At 39.6% G+C, this 17002-nt stretch overlaps 1 protein-coding gene across 3 annotated transcripts in view; it reads right to left on the bottom strand.

Moving 5' to 3' along the window:
• sntg2 (syntrophin, gamma 2) overlaps positions 1 to 17002 on the bottom strand; it is a 109992-nt gene that overhangs the window by 58168 nt on the left and 34822 nt on the right. Inside the window, exons 2-8 of one of the 3 annotated variants that reach the window (XM_040023623.1) lie at positions 15930 to 16067; positions 15757 to 15813; positions 15556 to 15613; positions 9245 to 9288; positions 7249 to 7290; positions 6083 to 6170; positions 2539 to 2621 (exon numbers count right to left, since the gene is read on the bottom strand). In XM_040023623.1, the coding sequence (XP_039879557.1) occupies positions 2539 to 2621; positions 6083 to 6170; positions 7249 to 7290; positions 9245 to 9288; positions 15556 to 15613; positions 15757 to 15813; positions 15930 to 16067 (510 nt within the window). Of the gene's footprint in view, positions 1 to 2538; positions 2622 to 6082; positions 6171 to 7248; positions 7291 to 9244; positions 9289 to 15555; positions 15814 to 15929; positions 16113 to 17002 lie in introns of those variants that run through there. The other 2 variants (XM_040023622.1, XM_040023624.1) reach the window with 2 other exon arrangements.

Below are 17002 nucleotides of genomic sequence, written 5' to 3'. Positions count from 1 at the left end.
AGCTACTGTACTTCCATACTAATGCATTTTTTTCAGACTTTAATTCTATTTTATTTATATAACTCCAAATCACGACAACAGTCACTTCAAGGCACTTTATATTGTCAGATAAACACCCTCCAATAATGCAAAGAAAACCCCAAAAATCAGATGAGCCCCTATGAGCGAGCACTTGGCGAATGTGGGAAGGAAAAACTCCCTTTTAACAGGAAACTTCCAGCACAACCAGGCTCAGGGCGGAGCCACAATCTAATGTTGTGGGGTGAGGGGAAGGAAAAAGGACACTGTGGAAGAGAGCAAGGAATTAATAATAACGCAAACAAATACAATCGTTCTGGTGTGATTTGTCTGCACTTTGTTAGACATTTCGCAAACCATCCCATTTACTTTAAATTTAATTTATCTTAGATTTTTAAATATCAATATTGTGCACACTCTTCCCAAGCACCTCTTCAAACAGCTGTTTTCTTCAAAATGCCCTTTCCTCTAATATTCTGAGCCACAAATCTCCACTTCAGTAGCACTTACAAACTTTCCACTTGGATTCCTCTATGTAATCTAAAGCTTTACACCGAGGACTCGTTCATATATCACTCAGTGACTGATGGAATATTTTATTTCCAGAAACATGTCAGAAATTGACTTCTCTGTCTGTTGACTGAATCTTCCGATTCATGGAAAAATAAAGAAGTGGTATCCAAAAGCTTCACTGTCAAAACCTGTAACTCTAACAAAATGAAACAAGAATTTAGAACCTGGATTTACCTCACAATATTCACAGGATGGCAGGAAAATGTACAAATATTGAGATTTACATGTCTTATTTGCCCCTGCTTGGATACTATAACAACATTTCTGAAAACCTCTATTGCAAAAATATTTTTAAAGTAATTAGTCACCAAGAATACATCATGATATGATTTAGTTGATATCTTTTTACCTACTTGACCAGCAAAAGCCCACAAAAAAAGAAAAAAGGATTAGTGGTTTAAATTCTAAGACTTAAAGCGTTTTCATTATACGCCTCCAAAGAGACATCAATGCAGATAAGGCTCCTCTAACCGCAAACAAGGTCAGAAGTCTTTTATGAGGCTTCGTATTCATTAAAACTCCTGTTATTCCTGAGCTTTATGAATGAATTTTAAAAAAAATTATTGCGTATCGAACACTTGCAAAGCTGAGATAACCTATAGCTGCTCACTGTTACTAACAACCTACACCTTTCTCATTGTTGTTATGTGCATGCACTTGGGTGATCTCACATAAATCCCAGCATCCCACGGCCAGACCTTTGTAACTGGTCTAAATCAGCCACAGCGTGTGGGCGTACTGGGGTTTTGTTATTGCATGTGGGATTAACCTTTTTCAGAAAACAAGCTCAGGTGTAATTTCTATCAAGGTTCCATTACTGTCGCATATTGAGAAACCGTTTCTCCATCAAATGAAAATGTTACATCCACAAGATGTTCATTTTTCTAATTGGAATAACAAGATGGCTCCGGCACACATTTATCTGTTGGCCATCGCTGGGTGTGATCCCGGCAACGTCTCGATGAGATGAAAAGAGTCTAACAATGCAGATTTCCCTAATGTACACAAACAGAAGGAAGCAGGGAGGAGATGTCAATATTAGCAGTGCTAATAGTCTCAACTGCTACTAATGCTAATGGCCATAATGCCTCAGCGGTATAGAAAATTACAAGCTACACCCACTGGCCACTTTATTAGTTACACTGGTAATATCAGGTCGGACTCCCCTTTGACTTCAGAAAAGCTTTAATTCTTCATGCCGCTGTTCTGTAACACCCCAAAGGCGCTCTATTGGAGATCTGGTGACTATAGAGGCCATTTGAGTGCATTTGATAACTCACTGATATATTTAAGAAACTAGTTTCAGATGATGTGAACTTTATGACATGGTGCGTTATCCAGCTGGGATCACCCATCAGAAGACGGGTACACTGTGAGGATAGTTAGCAGCATGGTCAACAACATTACTTCAGTGGGCTGTGGCGTTTAAATGATATCCAGATAAGTGCTGCAAGAAATATCCCCCCACACCATTACACCAATACCAGCCTGATAATGCAAGATGGGTCCATCCTTTCATGTTGCTTACTCCAAAATCTGACCCTACCATCTGAATGTCGCAGCAAAAATTGAGACTCATCAGACCAGGCAGCATTTTTCCAGTCTTCTATTGCCCAATTTTGCTGAGCCCGTGTGAAATGGAGCCTCAGTTTCCTGCTCTCAGCTGGCATGTGTGGCAGCTTGTCTGACACCAGTAACCATCCTATGTTTAAAGTAAGCCAAAGTTGAAGGGATACCTCAAAAGAAGCACAGATCCAAAAGCACTCATCTTTCAAGTGTTAATCACCGCACTACTCTGATAATTCATTTTCTTTAGTGTTTTAAACCTGTAGCTTGAAAGAATCAGTTACCTGTAAGAAGCTGGTAAGACTCTGGCACTAAGCAGGAAAGAGATCAAACCCAAACCAATCACATTTTCATGTGCAACATCAAAAAGGTCTTTCTTACTGTGTTGTTTCCATTTCCATTTAAATGTACACCACTGTCGAACAGCGGGGAGGATACTCGACTGTGATCTGGCCCCGGAGACCCTGAAACAAACAGCAGAATGATTCATGTTTACAAAAATCTTTTGAAGAATCACTGTTAAAGATTTAATCCAACTTCTCACCTTTTCTATCAATATTTGAATTCATCTGGAAACAAAGGCGAGTCATGAGTTGCACATAAACCTCAAACAGCATGTCCCAGCTCGTAGTCTTAAATTATAAGGGTTATTATTGACTTTATTCTGCTGCCCTGCCTTTAGCCATGCAGCATAGATCACAGGCAGAATCCAAAAGAGACAAATGCTGCTCGTTGATATGATATTAGCTTGGCGTTGGAGGAACTGCCTTCTGATTCGGTCACACTCGGTAAAGTGTGGCAAGCGGCTCCTGGCCTTTCCTGCCTGTCATTTGTGCCATGGTACAACAAAGGCCGGCTTAAAGAGAATACAACTTGAACCTTTTCACTCTCAGACAACAAAAACCACAATTCACCAGGCCAAACAGCCTACAGCTAAAAACCTGAGCATCTCTGCACTGCAGCCTTCCCATGAATGTTAACACACCCGCGCGATACGAAGGTTGGATTTCTCAAAGCGCTCACACTTTGATTTCCGGAGAATGTGGCGATTTATCGAGCTATAAATATTCATGCGTGCCTGTTAGTATTAATTATTTTTCTACATCTGTGTGCTCTTCGTAATTAGATAAATTGTACAAAGTGATTGTTGTGTTTACTGTGGGGACTGAAATCATTTGTATTGCATGGGGTTCATTCATTCATTTTGCTTACAGCTAATTCATAGCAGAACAATCATTAGCGGCTCAGCAGTGTGAGTGTTCGCTGAAAACACAAAACTGTCAACATCTAAAGGCCCAGATGTAATGCAGGAAGTTACAGACTGTGACATTGATGCATTAGCTGTGTTTACTACAGTAAAAGATAAGTTTAAAGAACTTTATTTGTAAGAGTTAGGAGATAAAATCAGTACCAGTTTCTTATCCTTCCTTTAAAACGGACCAAGAGCTTAGGTAGGTTTAGCCTAATTTAGGATTAACAGATAAATCACAAAAATCTGACCGTCAAAGGATATAGTAGGTCAGGGGTGTCCAGTCCTCGAGAGCTACTGTCCTGCAGCTTTTACATGTATCCCTACACCAACACAGCTGAATCAAATGGTTGGATTACCTCTTCAGCGTGCCATCAAGTTTGGCAAAGGCATGATAGCAAGCCATTCATCTGCAGGACAGTAGCTCTCGATGACTGGAGTTGGGCACACCTGTAGTAGGTCATCCGGCTCATGATCTATCACAGTTTAGATCAGGGGTCTCGAACTCCAGACCTCGAGGGCCGTTGTCCTGCAGGTTTTAGATATCACCCTGATTCAACATACCTGAACCAAGTGATTAGTTCATTACCAGGCCTCTGGAGAACTTCAAGACATGTTGAGGAGGCAATTTAGCCATTTAAATCAGCTGTGTTGGAACAAGGATGCATCTAAAACCTGCAGGACAGCGGCCCTCAAGGCTTGGAGTTCGAGACTCCTTGTTTAAATTTTATTGACCATAAAACAACAAATGTGACCTCAACCTTGAGCACAGATTGGACGAGTAGAGATTTCTGTGAACTGTAAACAGATGGCATGAGCTCATCAGTCCTTCAACTAGATGATCTGCATCTCAAAACCACCGACGACCATCTGATATGTATTAGTTTTTTAAAATTATCTGCATTTGTAAACACACCTGAAACCCCCAACAATAAGTCAGCAGAGCTGATTGAAACAGCTAGCCTGAATTCGCCTAAAGATCAGAAAATCCAACTACCGGCAACAACGGTATAAAGTGCTTTAACACGTAATATATACAGCGAACAGAAACAGCTGTTTGTCTGGCGTATAAAGCCTGCAGAGTGGCATCAATCTTTTTATCCAATTCTGGGAAAGAAAGAGAATTAGCATATGCCCTAAAATATCACTACCTTTTTTTTTAAGAAAGTGAGAGTAAAAACATGAGCAGCAGTATTTGAATTTTAAATGTGATGGCAGTTGGTGGGTTGTTTACTTGTTGTGAAAACTGAAGTGAAACTGTCAATGGGACAGGCGATTTTAAAAATCCTTTCTCTACAAAACATCAGACAAAGTGCTCATCAAATGTCACTTGAACCCAAACGAAGGTCACAGGATCTTTGTTTCCCCCCTTCAATCCAAAACTTGATTATTTAGATTTTTAGCACAGAAAACTAACAAAAAAACAAACCAATTATATCTGAACTTTCCAATTATCACAGTTTGGGGATTTTTGCAAAGCAAATAAACTATCAGAGAAACTGGCAATCAAATTTGAGTTGGTGTACTAATCAATTAAAGCTGAGGTCAAGAAAAAATGCTTTTTGTGTCAGACTCCTGCCATCCCTGCTGGCTCCGTTTTCAGCGCTACAAAATCCAACCACCAACAGCCCTTCTGTTTTTGTTTGTTTGTTTATTGCCTTTTCTGAATTTCAGCAATGACATCACCACAGACCTACCTTGAAATTAGATCAAACCACAGCTACACGGTCCTGATATACAACAGACAATCTTACTTTTGTAGTGTTGAGCTCTGACGCTTCCACATATTTCTCCTGTTTTACGCAGTGAATCTGTTAGTAAGCAAACAAATTCTAAAATAACCAATCTTTTGCAGGCCTGTATTTTTTCTTCGCTCTGTTGTCCAGCACTTCATTAGCCATCTACATGGGCACAACATAGGAGATGGCCTCAAATGTGAAAAACATCTATTTATAATTACTGTATTGTTACTTTATTTTCTTATGACACACTAAAAAACAAAAGTAAACTTCTGTGTAAAAACGTGTTTTTTGACTGGTACCAGAAATGGAAGCAAACGGGAGGCAGTTAAGATAACAATTTACTGTAATTTGGTGGGAAACTAAAATGCTGCCAGTCATATGTCATATTAATAACATGAAAACATTTAAAATGACATTTATGCAATGCTTTGTTTTTTTGTTTTTGTTTTTAAATGAAACGTTAGAACTCAAACATGTTTTCAGACATTTCTCACCCGCCTCACTCTGATGTTAAGTATATGATAAAGTATTGCAAAGTGTTCCAATAAATTGCCAAATTTACACTTTACTTTGAGGCTTGGTTTGTGTTGCTTTCTTCCTTGCCATCATTTTCTCACCGCTCTCACCTACATCCTTCGCTCCACACCTTTTATCGGCTCCACCTGGATGATTTTAGTGTCTCCGTTTTCATCTTTTCAAGCTGCTGAAGGTAAGTGCAGCTCTGGGTGTTTCTGACATTACTGCTCGCCTCGGGCCACCGAGCATGACAATTTATTACTCTGAAATGAACGCTCGTCTATCGAACAGGTTTAAAGCACCGAGTTGAGCAAAAAGACAATTTTCCATAAAAGCGGTTCGCTTCTCATTTGCTAAGAATGCTCAGTGAAATAAAGTTTATAGCCGGTTTAAATGGCGTCGATCAGCGTGCGCTTACCTAGAGGCAGTTTTAGAAATGATGGAACTTCTCGCAGGTAGCGAACAGTGATGGTGACCTCATCTCCCGCAGTACGCAAGAGGTGAACCTGGTGGGAGCGAGAGAGATTGATACAGATAGCGAGAGGGAGAGATTGCGAGTGATACAGCGAGATAAAACTTAATCTCATATAAATGAAACAAGCCACATTCATGTCAAGCTGTATGCTGCCTGAGCAAATGAAATGTAGTGGGAGATGAGTGAGGAATATTAAATCAGAAGTTAAAGCCTGGCTCAAGTGGTTCCACTTGAATCATCAAAAGGCAGATTTCGAAGGCCGGCTTTTCGCTCGTGACAGGCGGTGGCAAAGTGACAGCTGACATGACAAAGTAATTACGCTCTGAATGTCTCATTATCTGATGTGCAAGTGACATATGTCCTCAGAGATGCAGTCACAGCAAACATATGTTTAATGCGATGAAATCTGTTTCTTCCATGCAGCTGATGAAATAAATGAAAAATTCGAGCAAATGAGACGCATGAACGAAAAGCGCAAGGTCACTTATGCATGCCCTCGATGCATATCTGCCATCCTCTCCTGCATTATATGCTAGCCCTTTTACTTGAGCCCAAGCATCTTTCAGCGCCGACAGTGTGACAGGCTGCTATTAAATGTGCTGGATTTCGTTCTGAACAGAAACTGCTCATTATATGTTTTGACGCTCTGGAGGTGAATGTAGAGAACAGCTGTATGAGGCTGCACGAGGAAAAAGATATGGCAGACAGGAAGAGCGTGCGTGTGCGTGGGTGAGATGGAGGGATGGTCGCAAACAGCAGAGGGGATATTTAACAAAAGGAAGATGCTGTTTCAGAGGGAAACTGATCAAAATGAAAAGAAAGAAATTGTGAATGTAGAAGAAAGGGGGGGGGACACCACATACTGGCACCCTCACTTCCTGTGCAGGCTTTGATAATAATCGACTCTTTTTCAGGCTTTTCAATTTGTCACAGTGTAAACGAAAAGAAAAACAGCCTCCTGCCAAGATGATAACTCAGATTGTTGAGGCGCACCTCCCTGTTGATAAACAGCGGGATTTGGTGTTACACCTGGAGGTAGGATGGAAGAGTAATGGGCAGATGGAGCAGGGTATTGGCTTTTTGCAAGAGTCAAATACAAAAATACTCACAACTTCCTCGTGAGTACAGTGCTCCACATTAATGCCATTGACCTAAAGAAACAAACAGAGAGATGAAACACAAACATTTAGTTTAACATAAGACTATTAAGGACTTGTACTCTCACTAACAGGGTCAGAGGTGTCACAGGCCTCCATCTCTAGAATATGACTCGCAGGGTGATGTGCTGTTTAGTCACCTCGGTGTAGTTCTGGACAGGCCTACCAGGTCCAGAATAACAGCTCCTGCACTAAAGTGATTAATATTTATGTATGAAGAACATTTTCATAATCCAAACTAATTATGTGTTTTGGGATTTTCTTGAGTTATGACAGGAAAATGTTTTGCAAGGCTACGGTGACTTTCAGCTCTCTAAGTCCCAGTTCAGGCCAAGTTAACAGAACATAAATTCACCAGCCACTTTGTTAGGTACACCATGTTAGAACCCAATTTTGCCTTCACAGCTACCTCAGTTCTTCATTGCATATGGACTTGTACGATGTTAGTTCATATAGATACGACAGCATCACACAGCTCCGTATTTATGATGCGAGTCTCCCATACCAGCACATCCACAGATGCTCGATTAGATCGAGATCTGGTGACTGGAGTCCATTTGAGTACATTCACTGGCATCAGCCTGAATCGTTCATGCAAGGCAGGATGGATCCATGCTTTCATGTTTTTCCAGAGATCTATTGTCCAGTTTTTGTGAGCCAGTCCAGTGAGGACTGCCAGTGCGGTCTTCTGTTGCTGTAGCCCATCTGTTTCAAGGCTGGAGATGTTGAGCACTGATGTTGAGGTGATCTTCTGCTTGGTTATAACAAGTGCTTGTTTGAGTTACTGTTACCTTCCTATCAGCTTAAAGCAGTCTTGTCATTCTCCTCTGACCTCAACAAGGAGTGTTCTCTCTCTCTCAGCGTCTAAAGGTGTACCTAACAAAGTGGCCAGTGAGTGTATAGTTGACCCCAAAACACAATGCCTTGAGCTACAGAGGCAAAATAATATGAAGTGAAAATAAGATCAAATAAGATGCTAAATCATTATAAAGAGAATAAAAGCAGATGGAAATTATCTCCAAGACAGGAAAAAAAGAAAAACACCAATCATCACCAAACAGAATTCCTACAAATATCAATATATTTAAAGTAAAATGCAAAACTGTAAGTACAAATACAAAAAACTGCAACAAGACGGGAAACGACACAGAGACACAGTGTTAAAGTTTATGAAAGTCTGTCATAATCTGCTGCAATTTGGAGGAACAACCTTTATATATATAAATATATATCTTTTTATTCAGCTTTTTTTTCCCATTTATTTATTTATATTTAAATCTAATCTAAACTCATTTCACAGATTCTCTCCCCTAAAAACAGTCTTCCAACCTGAGCCTCCCCATGACTCCCAAAGTTTACGCACCAGCCCCTAATTTGCTTCGTCTCCTGCCATCCAGGCAAACAGATGCAATATTCTACAATGTGACACTTCAAATAAGCCACTGTAAATACATATGAAACAGTGGTGAGAGATGGAAGCAGTGGCAGTTCTATTCATATTATTATTCGTAATCATTTTCAATATGAATGGTAATATTGCTTTGCTGTCCGTTGAACCTACTTGATATTCCAGATAAACAGCAGATCCAATAAAGCTGCCAGACGGATTCAAATTAACTTATTAAAAAGATTAAATGAATAGCATTACTAAACACTAGACACTAATGACTACCACTCTAAGGAGCATCAGCTATTATTCATTGGTGATATTTTTTTAAATATAGAAACACATACATAGAGTGATTCCTGTAGCAATGATGTGTTTTGTTTTTTAAATCACATGCTGAATGATTCATTTGAAAAACATCATATAGCTCAAAAGATTCAGCTACCATACTTCAAATTAATAACCGTTAAAATGTGAGCGAAATTGAGATGCAAAGAGCCGCCCCGCTGGGTCGTGACCCCAACCAGCATCCAAGCAAATAAGTCAGAAACTGATACTGACCTGCAACACAGCGTCCCCGACGAACAGCTTCCCCGTCTGATCGGCTGCGGAGCGTCAATCGTCGAGTGTCAGAGGTTAATGAAAACATTATGAAATAATTGCTCATTTCATACACGGTAATGTGGTGGAAATGGCAATCAGTGTCCCCCCCCAACCGTCTAATCTCAGACAACATCCTACAGCTCACAGAAAGAACACAGGAAGGCATGAAATTCGAAACTAATCAGGAAATAAACTCATTTGCAGCAGCACAGGAGGAAACAATGAGAGCTGTGTTGTGAAAAGATTCGTAAAGCTGTGTGAAAAGGGCTCTTAACGTCCTCGGGATATCAAGACATGATTTTCTCGCATCAGAAAAAGTATTAGGAAGCGCGTGGGCAAAAAGAAAAATTACCGGGAAATGATTCGCTCACATGATGCTCTAATATGGCTTCACGCAGGGAAACTTGGAGGTCATCAATTCTTAAAATTTAACTGACAGACATGATTAAAGTATTTTCCATCTAGTTAACAGCATGATCATATTACTCTTCCAATCTGGCGATGGTTTACTTCTCCACAGCACTTCATGCTCACTTATCATCAATTAACTGCCCTATTGGACTGATGAGCTGTTGTGAGAGATTACAACAGTTCATCTTTTACTTTGTGCCTCGCAGCAGGCGCACATAAATAAAAAATGTTTTCTTTCTGAGAGTTGCTGAGAATTCGATTGAAACCAAAGGAAAAAACCCATCATGTCAAGTTTACTTTAACAACCTTTAAAGCAATCAGAGAGCAGATGTTTGCGGTTTTTAGGGGGTGTTTTGTGCAGCTGGATGCAGTGAACGGGGACAACGGGGTTTCCGGCAGAGCTTTCATTTTTCCTGATCACGGGGGGGGGAGGGGAAAAAAGTCACTGAATACACAGAGAAAAAATAATCACGAAAATCCACAATCTTGACAACAAAAACAAAAATCCAATATTTATTTACATTTGCTAATCACTTTCTCGGCACGGTGAGGCGGCAAGCATCGGCAGCTCTGCCTCTCACCTCTTTCTAAATAAAATTTTCAGTCCCATTTCCATTTTCACACCATTATAGCCAGACAAAAACACATGCAGCAACTGTGACCATCTCATCTGTGTTTTACCATCGCAGCCCGGCAGGCCACAGTTCCGGAACATCAGTTAAGAAATAGTTGTGTCCATATCAGCCAGTAATTTAGCTGTTTTTGTTATTTCGCTTACAGACACATGGAGGGTGGTTCATCTGACATGACAACAGAGGCTACGATAGACTTTTAGATTCAGGAAAAAGTTGCAGGAAACTTTGAAACGGCTTAATGCACTCCTATCATAGACTGTATAAAAACGTTGGATGCAGTGTCCTAATGAAGCAAAGCTGGTTCTGAGGCTCCTCAGATCTGGGGTCCGTTCTTCGTACCTCGCTTACTACATCCAAGATCAAATGACACATCCAGGATCAAATCATCGCGCCAACTTTGAGCTCGCTATTCCGGTTCTCCGAACACACCTGTTGTTGACGACTAGTATAGCTGGATGAAGTAATGTGAGATCACTGGGTGGCTTAACAGGGGCTATGCATCGATAGTAGCAACATTGATCGGCAACCCTTTGATTGGTCGGCGAAAATGTCGAAGGAGCGCGCTCGGTATTTTTCGGCAGCAGAGCAAGAACTCTTGATTGAGGGATTTCAGGAGTTTCAGAGTTTAATTAAAACGCAAGGGAACACTGCAAAGGCTGCAAAAGCAAGGAGAGAGGGCTGCAGGGGCGGAGCGTGGGGGTGGCTTACTGGGCTTAAGCCCGGGTTGTTTTGTCAGAAGCCCGGGGTCTTTTGGAGTGTAATTTTTTCATAGTTAGATGCCTGGCTGACAACTGCATAAAACAAAAAGTACACACAATATTCGAAGCACATAGTGCACACTGTGGGAATTTATGACTGTGCGTGAATCCCCCCTGATATTGGTATGATCCGAGCTCAGACACTAAGCGACTGAGCGAGGGGGCGGGGCAGCTGCTGCCTGTGAGTCCGCTGTTGGAGAAACGGAGCCAGCCATACTAAGGAGAGCTTAAGTTTGAGCAGGTACCAAAGCAAATCATTCATACCGTACAAATAATGTAAATATGACGGTGTATCACGAAAGATTGATATCAAACTGATCACTTGACCAATATTACGTTACTTGCTCTTCAAGTGAATCAACAAATGGCGAAATGAAAAGCCGAACAAATGCTATTTTTTTTTTAGAGAGTCTTAGCTTACGTGTGTTTATTTCATATTTTCAGTTCTTACCCTCCCCGACTAAATCGGTTTCAGTTATGTACTGAAATATAAGAATGGACATTAGAGGCTTCTTTCAAAGAAAAAACTCAGGTAAATGTTATTTTATATATTATGCTTTGTATGTTGTTCAGTATATTTCTATGCAAAACAAGAGGGATTTCAGTACACAGCAGGATATTCACATTTGTAACCAGATATTTACATACACTTTAGGGAGAAAACATAAAACATTTTTACTGTACAACATCAATTTAGAGTAAACTTTTGTTTTAGATAAATATTGAAATATATTTTGAATTAGTTAAATGTCAGAATAAAGAGAGACAGAGCTTTCTGTTTTTTATCACTTTCATCAAATGTAGGAGTACATGTACACTAAGTTTATTGTTAATTAATAAGAAACTCCAGACGATTCCATTCTGAGCTGAAGAAGCTTCTGATAGGTTAGTAGAGTCCATGTGAGTAAACTGGTGGCACAGCTGTGGATGCATATAAGGCAAAACACAGAGCCTGTTTCTGTGACATGGGAAAATCAAGAGATGTCAACCAAAACACCAGGAAAAGAACTGTGGAGCTCCATAAGTGTGGCTCAATTTTGAATACAATTTGGTGCCATTTGCAATTAAGGAATACAGACAGTTTCTCTCTTTACTCTTAAAGTTAACAAATATGTTTTTTATATTTATCAATCTAAAAAAAATAAACATTTAGTCTGATTTGATGTTACAATTAAAACATGTGTTTGTGTTTTTATCTGAAGAGTAAATATCTGGTTTCAACTGTATATTTGATGATGTTGGTGTTTGGCTTGATTGTCAGCACAAAGAGGGAGAGAGAGAGGAGCAGAGAGGGAGAGAGAGGAGAACGAGGACAGAACAGAGATGGAACAAGAGCAGGTGAGACACACATGTTAGTCAAATGGTTGTTTACCAAAAGTATCACCGTATCACAGGTCCTCATGTATCTCGTACCTAGTGTTTCTTTTTAGGTTTGTTATTTTTCAAATTCTATATTTATTAAGGTATGCAGGCTTGTTTGCACAACAAGGCTAAATAATTATATAAACTTTTCTCAATCTAAATAGTGGACTTTGGTAGAATTAAAAAATAAGTGTAGTGCAGGTCTATGATGATTTTTAGTGCTACTATCATTTAGTTCTGATTCTGGTTCTGTCTTGGTTACTGTTGTAGTCCTGTTTTAATTCTGGATCAGTTCTGGGTCTGGTTGAATTGGGGTTTAGTCCACGTGTCTTGATACAGCCCCGACTTTGTTCTGCCTTGCTGCTTAATTAAAAAACTAGTTTAAGGTGTCCTGCATATGTGATATATATTTTTCCCTATATGAAGTCATTCTTTTTTGAACAAAACTCAAAACAGAGCCTATTAATCTTTCAGTCATTTCTAACCCCCCACAAAAAAAAAAAAAATCCCACATGCATACTACCCTTTTGTACGGAAGAGGATTAGGGCCACTGGGGAAAAAAAGGAAAGAATTCTGACTTTAAAGTCAGAATTCTGAGATTAAAGTCAGAATTCTGACTTTAATCTCAGAATTCTGAGATTAAAGTCAGAATTGTTTCTTTTTTTTCCAGTGGCCCTAATCCTCTTCCGTACTTTTGGGCTAAGCCCCGGGTGTTTCAAATGTCTGGCTCCGCCTCTGGAGGGCTGGCAGAAAGTTGCTGACAAATTAAACTCGTAAGTAATTTAATAATAATAATAATAATAATAATAATAATGGATTGGATTTATATAGCGCTTTTCAAGGCACCCAAAGCGCTTTACAATGCCACTATTCATTCACTCTCACATTCACACACTGGTGGAGGCAAGCTACGGTTGTAGCCACAGCTGCCCTGGGGCAGACTGACAGAAGCGAGGCTGCCATATCGCGCCATCGGCCCCTCTGGCCAACACCAGTAGGTGGTAGGGTAAATTTATTATATTATATTACATTATATCCTCTTTCACATTAGAGCCACGACAGGACCCACTAGAACATGGGAACAAGTAAAAGTGAAATATAAGAATATTCTACAGAATGGTAATATTTATCACTTATATTGCTTTTAGTCTCTTGAAAAGAGACCCTGAAATAATCTGTTTGTTTGTTTAAAACAGCAACCAAGAAAAGGGCAGAGCAAAAAAAGACAGGTGGTGGTCCTGCACCCCCTCGTCAACAAGTTGGTTAAGTGAATAATACCCTCACGGGAAAATCGATATCTCTCTATGAGCACACTGTCGCGCTGAGCTAAAGGATCCTGTCTATCCCGCAATATACGCTGAATTCTGAAAACTCTCCTTATCAATCTTGCACCTTCCGCAATGGGCTGCTCGCGTATACGGACAGGACATGGCTGCGACAGGCTTCCCAAATCCACCTTCGCTTTTATAGCCGTGGTCTCTCATCTTGATTACATGAAGTAATTTACTATTACTACTCTAAAATATGAATTACATCTGAAATAACCAAATACATGAAATAGAATGATTAATAGTACATTTCCCTTTTTTTAGGAAATGACCTGTATGTATCTGTATGGAATCAATAAAAGGATCAAGTACTGTATTAACTTTAGTTACATTGATGTTATTTATTTATGGTAAAACAGTGGTAAAATATGGCTGTTGCTTTCGTATACATGAAGCGGACATACCTGAGTCGCCGCGATCTAATCTTGTTTACATAAAGTAAGCCTGCTCCCGAGCAGGTTTACGCTTACGGATCTGTTGCTATGACAGCAAGTCCCGGATGAGCTAGGGAGAACCGAACGATCCAAGATCACGCGAAATCGTCAACAATCAAATCCAGCTAACTTACTTAGCGAGGTACGAAGAACGGACCCCTGCACGACCTTGGAGGTTGTTTACAAACAGAAGCCAGATTTTATACTCTGTGGGGAGAATGATCATGCTTCTCAGTGAACATATTCATAATAAGTTCATTATCTCATCAAGTCATCTTCAATACAACACTGCATTCACTTTAAAAGTTATGGTCCCATTTAGAGTAGTTTAGAAAATACAGTGTGATGGAGGCATGGCTGCCTTGTGATTGACAAAGTGCTACTGTATGGGCATGAAATGCATTTGACCTTTTTTGTCATCTTTTTAAAACAAACAAACAAACAAACAAAAACAGCCAAAACAACAGCTTGAAGCTTCAAGAACAAGTTATGCATCCATCTTTTATATACAGTCTATGCACCATGTAAAAACTGTGCATACAATCAAAAAGCTGTGCAGTTGTCTCTTACATGTTCTGTAACGTTTCCTAAATGTGTTGTAGATGACTTTCTGTGTGTCAGATTTCAAACTGATTATTCGCGTCTGTGTTTTACTTCTCTGACGTTCACATGTGAAAACGGCTTTATACGCACTGCAGTGCGTCCTGATAAATTAAAACTCATTACAAACTCATGCTGTGCAGCTAATTTTTTAAGAATCAGATTGGGGTATTTTCCGCAACTATCCTGCCTCACATGGATCACACAGCAGGAAATAATCCACTTTGGGCACTTTGCACTATGGGAAATATCTACAGAGTGGTTTATGGCTGGGAATTGTCTGAACTGAACAAGCAAAACCCAACATCACACACACTCAGGGATTTGCATTCTTCCCATGCAGCTCTTTTGGTGAATTCCTAAAAACAAAAAAGTTCATCAAAAGCACTGCATGTGTAAAAACAGCTCAAGTCACACATTACACATGTTGGCTAACTTGATTTAATTTTAGTGTTAAGCTAGGCTAAACATGACCTCCAGCGTTAACATCAGTCTTATCTTTCAAGCCTTCTTTTTAATTTATTCATTTATGTATTCTACTGTGACAATGTCTTTTAATAAGGATGCTATCAAACTATAAGACTTTTTTTAAATCTTACAGACAAATCTTGTCAATTTAAGTACCAATATAATAATAATTTTTATTATGTCTGTAATCACTTTGAACCGTGAAACTCAACGATGCACTGAAAACCATTTCCAAAGCCACATTAAAGTAGTGAGATGAAATGCTTTCTTACCTACTTGATCTTTAAAAATCTTTGAAATAACCACTGGCACGTTGTGCTCTGCACCTCCCTGAAAAGCAGGAGAGAAAGATGAGGATGTGCATTTCTGAGTATGGGTGGTAAAATTTGCTGCCAAAACAGCTTTCTCAAACAGCCATCTCTGCCACCCAAAGCCTTTCATTTCCACTGTAGTCTCAAAACTTATCTGCTTACTTTGATGCTTAAGCCCAGACCGCCGGTCGCTTGTCTTCGCAGTACAACAGTTCTGTGCTTTAGAAAGTGGGAGTTTCTTATTGGCAAAAGGATATTGTGAACATTGAAAAGTATGCTGGAGTTATGCGGCATGAATTACAAAAAGCGAGCCTGGAGGCCTCGGGTGCACTTACATTTACTTGGGATTCACTTCCACTCGTGCAAACCACATCCAGCTTCTGTATGGTTAATACCTCTTTGGTCAATTTCAGGCAGACATCATAGGTATTGTTGGTCTCCTCATTGTACAGCAAAGCAATTCCAGATTTTGTCTGTTGGAGTTGAGAAGAACATTGACATTTTGCCAAGCAGAGCAATTACGTAGACAATGAACATTTTAATCCTCTTTTCTCAACGTGCCATTTGTGCACCCCGTTCTACTGGTCTAGTTTTGGGTTAATTGGTTTTGCCTGACATTGTGAAACCTTAGTGTAAGGATTTTTTCTTTCAGTTCAGTGTTTCTACCTTACGAAACCAGAGATGCACAAAAGTTCAGGCAGTTGTGCCAGAAAGTCTAACTTTGAGGACAGAAATGACAACAGTCAGCCAGATCAAAGAAGCACAGACGTTACAGTTCACGCTTTTTCTGTTTCTTTGTAGATGAAGAACCTTCAAGCATCTGAAAACTGAATGCAGTGCAGCTCAAATTTAACGCTCTTTCTGTTCAGTATCATTATCTGCAAATATCAACAGAAATCAAAGACGCAGCCATCTCAAATTATTCACCTTTTTGATTAAGCAAAAGACTGTCAGACAATACCTTCTGTAACACTTCAAACGATACGGCTCATATGACGAGATTGAAAAATGGTAAAAAACTATGTTTATATCCCTAAACACAAACTACGTTTAGACCAAGATACTAGCAGCCAGGAAATATTAAAAAAGAATTTTTGCCACTTTGGTTTAGTTTATGCTAACAACTTATAATTAATACTAACAAAATACAGATGAGGAGCCTAAATAAGTATTTTTGAAACAAGCAGAGGTTTTGACCCAATAATGGGTCAATAACTGGAATTAGTATACAGTTGGAAACATTTTGCCATTAAAAGAAACTGTAACTGTAAAATTCATCAGCTCGCTGTCTGGGTTTGACAAAAGCCATGTCTAATTCTGCACCAATCGTTCACCATTCATTCAGAAAATTCAGGCAGTCTGTTGATTTCCATCAAATGTTCAAAGGTCAAACCTGGTCATGGCATGG

The sequence above is a fragment of the Simochromis diagramma genome, unplaced genomic scaffold, assembly GCF_900408965.1.
Source record: "Simochromis diagramma unplaced genomic scaffold, fSimDia1.1 OVJJ01000303.1, whole genome shotgun sequence".
Lineage (NCBI taxonomy): Eukaryota > Metazoa > Chordata > Actinopteri > Cichliformes > Cichlidae > Simochromis > Simochromis diagramma.
The sequence above is the reverse complement of the archived record's forward strand: the minus strand, read 5'-3'. Positions and strand labels throughout refer to the sequence as shown.